The 10,307-nt window shown below is 49.0% G+C and overlaps 2 protein-coding genes across 6 annotated transcripts in view; both read left to right on the plus strand.

The window, feature by feature from the left end:
• Nucleotides 1-5,524, plus strand: part of IKZF4 (IKAROS family zinc finger 4) — a 32,486-nt gene extending 26,962 nt beyond the window's left edge. For 4 of the 5 annotated variants that reach the window (XM_014741006.3, XM_070271620.1, XM_023643761.2 and 1 more), the window contains 3 exons: nucleotides 340-489; nucleotides 968-1,099; nucleotides 1,721-4,031. In XM_014741006.3, the coding sequence (XP_014596492.1) occupies nucleotides 340-489; nucleotides 968-1,099; nucleotides 1,721-2,481 (1,043 nt within the window). In that variant the 3' untranslated portion in view covers nucleotides 2,482-4,031. Of the gene's footprint in view, nucleotides 1-339; nucleotides 490-967; nucleotides 1,100-1,720 lie in introns of all 5 variants that reach the window. The other variant, XM_005611295.4, reaches the window with a different exon arrangement.
• Nucleotides 5,525-7,888: 2,364 nt separating this feature from the next.
• RPS26 (ribosomal protein S26) lies at nucleotides 7,889-9,745 on the plus strand. Its single transcript, NM_001163890.2, has 4 exons — nucleotides 7,889-7,914; nucleotides 8,175-8,352; nucleotides 9,177-9,307; nucleotides 9,635-9,745. Exons 1-4 carry the CDS (start codon nucleotides 7,912-7,914, stop codon nucleotides 9,668-9,670), a joined length of 348 nt encoding a protein of 115 aa, NP_001157362.1. The 5' UTR covers nucleotides 7,889-7,911; the 3' UTR covers nucleotides 9,671-9,745.
• The last annotated feature ends 562 nt before the right edge of the window (nucleotides 9,746-10,307 follow it).

A 10,307-nucleotide genomic window follows, 5' to 3' on the forward strand; every position in this document is an offset into this window, starting at 1 on the left:
GGCCAGACTGCCTGCCAGGGATGTGCCCCTGCAAAGTCCCTGGGTCCTCCCTTCCTTTGAGCAGCAATCTGGCCATCTTGAGGTCCCCTCGCCGCAGACCAAAGCTATGTGCCCTGGGTCCCCTCTTCCTCCCATAGCTGCGTGTTGTCCCTCTTCTCCAAGGTTTGGTCGTCCATCCATGCTTGCAGCTGATGTTGGAGAAGGGAAAACAAGCAGAAGAATTCAACTGAGCAACATCCCTTCCTCCTCATGGCAGTGTACATTTGCTCCTAGATGATTTTGTGGAACCAGGACACGGGAGAAGTAACTCGTGTTATTTCTCTGCTCTCCCTTCCACAGTTTCCTCTCCCACAGTGGGCAAGCCCTACAAGTGTAACTACTGCGGCCGCAGCTACAAACAGCAGAGTACCCTGGAGGAGCACAAGGAGCGGTGCCACAACTACCTACAGAGTCTCAGCACTGAAGCCCAAGCTCTGGCTGGCCAACCAGGTGGGGCTGTGGGCAGGACTATGGGGGAGTTGAGGGCAGGGCCGGAGGGAGTGCAGGACAGGGTGATTCCAGCACCTGGAATCCCCCCCACAGCACCCCACAAAGGGATGAGGTCTATGGAAAAGGGACAGTTTATCTCACAGATCTGCCAAGCACTCCAGGTGGTGCAGAGCCCTATAGTAGGTGCTACAGGGAAATCCAGAGGTAGGGGAGGATTTGGTCTATTTCCTCAGTCTAATGGGAGAGAGAACACAAGGAAACATGACATCAAGGGTCACATGTATGTACTTGTCTCTGAATTATCTGAAATGTTGCTGCGATGAGCTCTAGACGGGGGGAAGTAAGCAGAACCATTTCCCAGGCGCCAGGAGTGACCTTCCGTGGCTACTGACCTGCTGGTTTTCTCCAGGCGAAAGCCACTGGGCCAGTGCTACCCCCACTCAGCTGCTACTACCTGTCCCTACCTCCCTCCCACTAGGTGATGAGATACGTGACCTGGAGATGGTGCCAGACTCCATGCTGCACTCATCTTCTGAGCGGCCAACTTTCATTGATCGTCTGGCCAACAGCCTCACCAAACGCAAGCGTTCCACCCCTCAGAAGTTTGTAGGTAAGAGTCCAGTTGAGGAAGAGACATCAGCTTCAAGCCACAGCTCATCTAAATCTGAGCTCCAGTAGCCATTAGACCCATTGGGTCTGGAGGTTTGATTGAAGGAAAGCAGGCTGGTGGTCTCTGTGCTCAGCACCTATCCCCAGAACAGGAGGGGAGTGAAGAGGGAGAACGTACCTCAAAAGGGTGGAGAGGGGTCGTGCTGAGGGCTCTTGTGGTGGTTATAAGAGAAGGGGGTCAGGGGGCGCAGGCTCTCCCAGTTTTTGAGAATATCGAGGACTTGAGTCTATGGGGGCTGAGAGAAGGGCCCTTAGGGTCAGAGGGAGGAGGTGAGTATGGGGTCCCGCACCTGGCCCTGGTCATTAGCTCTCCAAGGACCTGGAGCTTCACAGAGAGTAATGAAGGAAGTATTAAAGATCAGTGGGCTGGGAGTGAGTCCTTCTCTAAGATTACAGCCTAGAGTTGGGGAGTGGCCCCAGAGAGGACCTGACCTCCCGGGAAGTAAATGAGGAGTGGCAAATAATGTTACAGCTATCCCCATGGGTAAGAAAACAAAGAAGTAATCCTGGAGGAGCTTAGGAATTCTCCCAGCCAGCCCTGCTGAGAGCCTCTTCCCCACAGGCGAGAAGCAGATGCGCTTCAGCCTCTCGGACCTCCCCTATGATGTGAACTCGGGCGGCTATGAGAAGGATGTGGAGTTGGTGGCACACCATGGCCTAGAGCCTGGCTTTGGAGGTTCTCTGGCCTTTGTGGGGGCAGAGCATCTACGTCCCCTCCGCCTTCCACCTACCAATTGCATCTCAGAACTCACGCCTGTCATCAGCTCTGTCTACACCCAGATGCAGCCCCTCCCTGGTCGACTAGAGCTTCCAGGGTCCCGAGAAGCAGGTGAGGGACCTGAGGACCTGGCTGATGGAGGTCCCCTCCTCTACCGGGCCCGAGGCCCCCTGACTGACCCTGGGGCATCCCCCAGCAATGGCTGCCAGGATTCCACAGATACAGAGAGCAACCACGAAGATCGGGTTGGGGGGGTAGTATCCCTCCCTCAGGGTCCCCCACCCCAGCCTCCTCCCACCATTGTGGTGGGCCGGCCCAGTCCTGCCTACGCCAAAGAGGACCCCAAGCCACAAGAGGGGTTACTGCGGGGCACCCCAGGCCCCTCCAAGGAAGTGCTTCGGGTGGTGGGCGAGAGCGGTGAGCCCGTGAAGGCCTTCAAGTGTGAGCACTGCCGCATCCTCTTCCTGGACCATGTCATGTTCACTATCCACATGGGCTGCCATGGCTTCAGAGACCCTTTCGAGTGCAACATCTGTGGCTACCACAGCCAGGACCGGTACGAGTTCTCTTCCCACATTGTCCGGGGGGAGCACAAGGTGGGCTAGCAACTGACCGCCCTCCCCCAGCCCTCCACCCCCCTGCCTTTCCTATAGGAGTCTAGCCTGTCCCTACCACTGGCTACCTGACTTCACACTTGACCCTGCCCCCTCCTCCCCTATTCTCCTCCTCTTCCCTGACTGATTTAAGCATTGTGATGAAACAGGTCTTTTGCTTGTTTCTCTTTTTTCTCTTCTCCTCTCATCCTGGCATACTCACTGAGTTATTTATTAATATAATTAGTTGATTTTTCTTTTGCTTTTTTTTAACTTTTATCAGTCACTTGCCACTCCCCCACCCTCCTGCCCACAGTCCCCTTCCACTTAAGACCTAAGTTTTCTCTCTCTGATCCAGCTTTCTCCCACAGCCCCAGGGGTAGGAAGCTCCTCTTAGTGCTAAGAGACTTTGAGCTTCTTGCTTTAAGGCCTCACCTTTCTCATTATCTAATTCTTCAGTTTTGATGCCAATAGCTCCCTCTGGCCCTCCCTTAGCTCTGTGGCATTAAGTCTCTCTGGGACCCTTCAACCTGGTACTCCATACCTCTTGTGCCCTCTCACTTTAGGCAGCTTGCACTATTCTTGAATGAATTAAGAATTTCCTCATTCGGAAGTAGGAGGGGCTGAAGAAATTGTCCCCAGGTCCCGTGGGACTCAGGGTCCTCTTGACGTCCCCCTGGGAATATGAGCTCCCCAAAGCCCACATTCGGGATCACCCTCTAGGATGTGATATATCTCTTCCCTCCTCTCACAACCCCCAACACTGCTCTACTCTCTTCAACCCGCCAGTCTACTCAGTGGTGGTTCTTCTCTCCTTAGAGTGCCCCAGTTTTATATTCTCAGGGGCCAAGGCTAGGTCTGCAGTCCTCTGTCTCAGACACATTGGGAGCCACAGGTGCCTAACTGGGAACCAGGGCATGGGAAGGGGGTGGGTCAGAATTCTTCTCTTTCTCCTCCACCTCTCAAACTTCTTCCCTCTAGTGACCTTACTAGGCTCTCAGGGGCTCCTGCCGTCCCTGTCCTATGAGAAACTAGTGGGTTGCTGCCTGATGACGGGGGCATCTCAACCCCTCAGTCATGCTGCCTTCTTCTTCACTCCCAGCAGGATTCAGCCTCTCATTCCCGGGCTCCTAGGCCCTGTTCTTAGGATCAGTGGCAGGGAGAAAAGGGTGTCTCTTTTCTCTCTTCTAATTTTCAGTATAACCAAAAATTATCCCAGGATGAGCAAGGGCATGTGCCCCTCATGCCATTCCACTCTTGTCCCAGCAAGAATGGGATGGGTACAACTGAGCTGGGGGTCATCCTTACCTGCTCCCTTCTAGACTTAGCTCCCAGATATGGGGCAGGAGGGGGCACTCTCCTCCTGGCTACTGCAGAGACCCCTGGCTGTTTGGGTGCCCTAGTTAGTGAGAAGGGGGCAGGAGGAGATACAGCTCCACTGCAAGTGGTGGTCTCTTTCTACAAGAGTTCCCGGCCGTAGGCCACAAGCATCCCATTCTCTGCTTCCTTGAGATTCAAACCAAAGGCTGTTTTTCTATATTTAAAGAAAAAGAAAGTAAAAACCAAACACAACACCTCACAAGTTGTAACACTTGGTCCTTCTCTCTCTCTCCTTTTCTCTTCCCCTCCATCTTTCTTTCCACATGTCCTTTCCTTATTGGCTCTTTTGCCTCCTACTTTTCTCACTCCCTATCAGGGATAATTTAGGGGGATGGTAAAGGGTTGGCTAAGGAACAAACCCTGGGATTGGGCCCTTAAGGGTTCTAAGAAGAGTCTACCTTATCCTCATATGGGAAGGAGGACCCAGAAAATCTCTCTCTTCTTCCTCCTTTTTCTCCTCCATTACATGGTCTCCCCAAGAGAACCAGATTGTCAGGGAGGGGCGTTTTGGGTTGATTGTTTCTTCTTGACAATGTAGCAATAAACAGATGCTGCCAGGGGCAGAGTATGGGGGAGTTAGCTGGGAGGAGAGTGGTCTCTAGAGAAGGGGAGAGTCTTCTGAACAGCACCCCAGGGAAATGACTCCTTGTTTCAGGATGGCAGCAGAGCTGAGATAAATATCTGGGGTTCTCCTCAACTGTTCTGGTTATTGGGCCCCTTCCTGTTAGACCTGCCCCTACCACCTCTTCTATGTCTGCTGTGTATTTGGTGACACCTCATAAGGACTGGTCCCTTCTAGGGTATCAGAGCCTTAGGGTGCCCCATCCCCTCCCCTAGTCTGTTTTGGCACCTGTAACCTCCTGAAACATGAAGGACTATGCTCTGAGGCTGTACTCTGAGCCCATGAGAGCAGAGACTGGAAGGGCAAGACCAGGTGCTAAGGAGGGGAGAGAAGAGCACTCTGTCTCTCTCCAGACCATCACTGCACTTTAACCAGGGTCTAAGGTACAAAATCCTGCCTTCCAGAGCCTTCCAGCTCTGGAATCTCAAAACATCCTCATGCTCTCTCCCAGCTCCTTTTGCATAAAAAAAAAAAAAAAAAAGTAAAGAAAAAGGAAAAAAAAATACACTGAAACCCACATGGAGATAAGAGGTGTTTTCCTTTTATATTGATATTCAAAATCAACTCCACACAAAAAAATTTCTAAATAGACATTTTTCCAGACTTTTGTCTTTTCGTGTCAGTGTGTAAGCTGCGGATGGGATTTTGTAATACTTCTGGCAGCTTCTTTCCTTGTGTACATAATATATATATATTATATATATTTTTAATCAGAAGTTACGAAGAACAAAAAGAAAAAACCCCACAGAAGCAAGTGCAATACCACCTCTCTTCTCTCTCTCCCAGGGTTTCATTTGTAGCCTATGCTTGGTGTCTCCTTGGACCTACCCCTTCACCTCTTCCTCTCCCGCTGTTTTCCCCCTCCTCCTTTTTTTTAAAGAGTTTTTCTCCTTTCTCAAGGGGAGTTAAACTAGCTTTTGAGACTTATTGCAAAGCATTTTGTATATGTAATATATTGTAAGTAAATATTTGTGTAACGGAGATATACTACTGTAAGTTTTGTACTGTACTGGCTGAAGGTCTGTTATAAATAAACATGAGTAATTTAACACCCCTGGTTGTTTTTGCAGACTTCCTTTGCCTTGCCTTTCTGCTGGGAGGGAGGGGGGCCTCCTTGCAGCATATTATACCAACTGCTAAACATTTTGAAGGTGAACAAGTCTAAGATTCAGAGAAAACCAAGCAAGAATGCTCAAGTTGTTGCTCTAGAAGAACAGAAGACTTTTCAACCTGGAATGGGAAGTGGAGGAGATTTTCCTACCAAGAGTGCCTTCGAGATAGAAGAGAAAGTAAGTCCAAGTTGCCTATCCATCCAAAGCAGGGCTTCATCAAACTTTTCTAAGTACCTACACCGTACAATGTGCAAAACACATTATATACCCAGGGAGATAACAAGTTACAATAACATGAATGATGATCATAATAGGGTCTACCACTTCTTGAGCATCTCATAAAGGCCAAGCATGTGCCAAGTATTTATTTAATTGTAGAAACAACCTACCAAGGAATGATACCATTACTAGTGAAGAAATAAAAGCCCAAGGAGAGAATAAAATAACTTGTCCGAGACCGATCAGCTAATAAGTAACAGAAGCCAAATTTGAACCCAGGGATATGTGACTCCAAAGTCTGTGCACATCCCTTTATGCCAAGGAATGCAGCCAGTGAAAGCCCCAAGCTACAAAAATCCAAGAAAAGCCAAGATAGGAACATTAAGTTGATTCTGTCTTCAACATTAACTATTTTTGTCCCCTTTACTCTAAACTTTACTCTGTTCTCTCCTATCTACCTCACTGCCATTGCATACGGGAATGTCTACCTTCTGTTTTCCATGAGATATTGAAGTGAAAATTGGAGACGCTTCCATCTAGAGCCTATCATTTTTCATGCCCCATTGAAATTAACAAAATTCAAGGTCAAAAGAGACCTGGGGTATAGTTTTTTGAAGCCAAAACAAAAATTAGAAAATAAATTTTAACTCCAATAAGATGAGTTAGAGGTTAAGAGAAACCATGGGTTGTTGGAGGGAAAGCAAATCTGGTATATTCTGACTCCAGAATGACTCACAAATGAACAATTGATCTTAGTCTGTACCATCTTAGGTCCAAATGCTGGGAGGTCCCCTTGACACCCTAGCTTCTTCAATTTTGGAGACAACTGGGTGGCTGGATGCCCACGGATAGCCACTCCTGCTCAAAGCTAAAGACTTTCTGAAGGCTCTTCAGAGGTAAATGGAGCTTATACATATGAAAGTATGTTTCAGTCAGGGGCCAGACTCATCAATGAGTGGTGAAATCACTTTATGGGACTTGATCAACATTTGTTAAAATAAAATAGAAAACATACCAGTGCACCTTATGTCCTAAGGGTAAGTATTGTTTCAAGAAGTTTGTGTTTCAGTTTTGCATGTGTGTGTACATGTGTTTGTGTATGTATTGAGTACCAATGTAAAATATACCTCTACTATGGGTCTGAGTCAAAATCGTTTAGTCACTGATCCAGGCTATATCTCCATCCATTTGTTTGTTAGGTAAGAGGCAGCATAGCATAGTGGAGCCTGAACACCTCTTACTAGCTCTGTGTGACTTTGGGCAAGTTATTTAACTTATCTGCACCTCAGTTTTTCAATCTGTAATGAGAATAATCATGGTACCTACCTTACAGGCAACTCAACAGTACCTAGTGCCTTACAGATGTTAACCTTTGTTGAGTTAATGAGTTAATAGCAATAAAGCCCTTACTACAGTGCCTGGCACTGTGCTAACAGAATCCAGGGATAAAAAGGTGAATGAGAAACAGCCCTAGCACCAATGCACTTGTCCATGGCCCCTCAGTGTGGGGTTTTCTCCATACTGGAAGCAGGAATTAACAAAACGTTTTGTTCCCCGCCCCCCCCCCCCCCCCCCCCCCAAGTCTGCTGCTTCTCAGTCCTGCACCAAATAGCAGGATTGTCACAGAAACGAGCTGAGAGCGTCCCCCGGTGGCGGAGCGCCCCCTAAGTGCTTGGGGCCAGAGGCCTGGCAGCTTCGCACTACAACTCCCACCATGCATTTCTTTCCCTCCCGCCTCTAGCGACTCGCGGTCTTGCGGTAACTTCACCCCTACCGTCGCAAAAACCGGGTAATTATAACGCCCAGAATTACATCCGGGGTCGGGCGTCGCGATGCTTGCTGGGAGACGTACAACTCTGATTTTCCTCCGCGAGCAGGCTAAATAGTCCCATGGTCACCTTGAGCCGCGGATAAATAAACTCGAGAAACGCCTTTCTACGCTAATGTCCAGCACGAACGCTGAACAATGAAGAAAATCCAAGTAAAGCAGGTTGCTATTCTTGGCGATGGAGTCTTCTATGGAGTCTTCCGGCGTGAGCGTAGGGATCTCGCGCTATATAAGAGAGCCGGGCCGGGCCTCGGATCCTCTCTCGGGTCCGCGTTCTCAAGATGGTGAGTCGTGTAGCGTGGTGAGCGCGGGGTCCAGGCTGAGGCTGAGGGGAGCAGATTCCGGGGTTGTGGGGATTTGAGAGCTGTGTCTGCGGCGGAGGAGGGGGCACAGCGTCTGTGTGTTCGGTCTCGGAGGGGGTCTGCGGAGGGACTGGAGACCTGAGTGGCGCCTTTCTCGGGGCTGCGGGCGTTGAGGTAGCCGGAAGGGGGCTGGGGCTGCTGAGTTGCGCCCTCTCCCCAACAGCGTCTCCGTTTCGACACAGACCAAGAAAAGAAGGAACAATGGTCGTGCCAAAAAGGGCCGCGGCCACGTGCAGCCTATTCGCTGCACCAACTGCGCCCGATGCGTGCCCAAGGACAAGGCCATTAAGAAGTTCGTCATTCGAAACATAGTGGAGGCCGCAGCCGTCAGGGACATTTCGGAAGCGAGTGTCTTCGACGGTGAGTGGGCTCCTGGCGCGAGCCGTGCGAATATTCTAGGACCCGAAACCTCCCCCGCCCCGCCCGCGGGCTGTTCGTGCGCGAGATTTGGGGTGTCCCGGGCATTTTCCATGTTTCTTTAAGGCTGTCGTCGGTGGGAGGGAAGGGCATCTTTGCTGTTTTGTTGGTAGTTTTGGACCTTGTGTGAGCAGAGGGAGGGTTTTGGAGTAGTGCGAAGTCTCTGAGTCTTAGTGACTGCCTGTTAGGGGATGGGATTCCAGAAGCACTTAGCTTATTCTGTGTCAACGCTTGGGGGCCCCTGGCTGTAAACACGGTAAATGGAATGAGTCTTTTGAGTTGTGGAAGAACGTTTGAATACGCGTTGTGAAAACGTAAGGACCAAGCCTCTTGAGGAATGTGTCAAGAACGGAGGCAGTCTGGTTTGGTCGACAAGGACCATCCGTGGAGCAATATGACGTCGTCTTGATCGTTTCTCTTTCTTGAGACGAGTTAACTCTGTTAGGCGACAAGAAAGGACTCAGGAGCAGGCATTGGGGCTGTTGCAACTGCTGAAGGACCTGCATTTTTGGTTTATTACTTCTAGGGTGTGGATTTGGTCCCCATGATGACGGGATGAATTCGTAGGAGAATGTTACTCATTTGTGAAACTGCGTGTGTATTTAGGTATCAGAAAGTGAACAGTTGACTTGAGAGCAGGGTTTTGTCGATGTGCCTGACAGACGTTTAAGTAGGTTTAATTTTGAATAACAGAATGAGTAAGGAAGAACGGTGCAAGGTGGGTGTATAATACCTAATATTATGCCTCTTATTTTTCTGTTTTTTAGCCTACGTGCTTCCCAAGCTGTATGTGAAATTACATTACTGTGTGAGTTGTGCCATTCACAGCAAGGTAGTCAGGAATCGCTCTCGTGAAGCCCGGAAGGACCGAACACCCCCACCCAGATTTAGACCTGCAGTAAGTATCTTAAAAAGGAAATGTAGAAGCCAGAGGGTATGTGAGGTTACAAAGAATATCACGTTAAGGTGTCTGCCTGTGGGTGAGATCAACTAAGTGGTGAGGCTGGTGGGACCCACATCTAAAATGTTTGCTTAGAGATACTTCTAAAGAAGAGTTGTTAGACTGTTTCAGTGGGAGTAGGGTGGTGTCCTTCCGCATCTACCAGTTTTCCATGTGTTTATGGCCCAAATACATTATTAGTGATGGAAGGGTAGTGGTAAAGTTCTTTAAGGGGGAGTCTTCCATCGATGGTTTTTAATTTACTCTCATTTCTTCATTTTTCAGGGTGCTGCTCCACGACCTCCGCCAAAGCCCATGTAATGAGCAAAGTCCTTAAGGACTGAAGGAGAAGCTCTCTCTCTGGAAAATAATAAAATGGAAATTACACTTTATATAGTATGTCGAGTGTATCTGTGGCCACATTGAGTGACGGTTGTGTGTGTCATAGGGATCGTAATTACTTTTGCGAAGTATTCAAGTGTGGAGTGCCACATAGTCTTTTCATGGGAGAGAAAGCTTATCCATGTAAGTTACACCTTAACTTGGGGGTTTTTTGTGTTTGCATCCTTTGGCTTTCCAATTTGCACGGATATGTAGAGTGAAAGGGCTTAAGTCGTCTGTGAGTATTAGGTTAATTCTCCCTGGCTAGTGGCTTAAGTAGGTGTCATAAAAATGGGAGAGAGGAACTAGTTGCGGGCTGGGGGTAAGGAAAAACTGGCTGTTGTTGAGTGAGGAGCACATCAGGAGGTGACTTAGACTGAGGTGTGCATACCCCTGGTGGGGGACACAAACACTTCAATAGAAAGTGCATGACTTGGGTAGCTTTTAAGGGGATCTGTATGTAGATTGTTAACCTTTCTTTGGTGCATTTGTCTGTGGAGTAAAAATACCCAGGACGCCAGAAGCATTCCTAGAAGCTTGGAGTCTCACAAGAGGAAAGGGAATTTCCACGCACAGT

Source organism: Equus caballus, chromosome 6 (genome assembly GCF_041296265.1).
Source record: "Equus caballus isolate H_3958 breed thoroughbred chromosome 6, TB-T2T, whole genome shotgun sequence".
Lineage (NCBI taxonomy): Eukaryota > Metazoa > Chordata > Mammalia > Perissodactyla > Equidae > Equus > Equus caballus.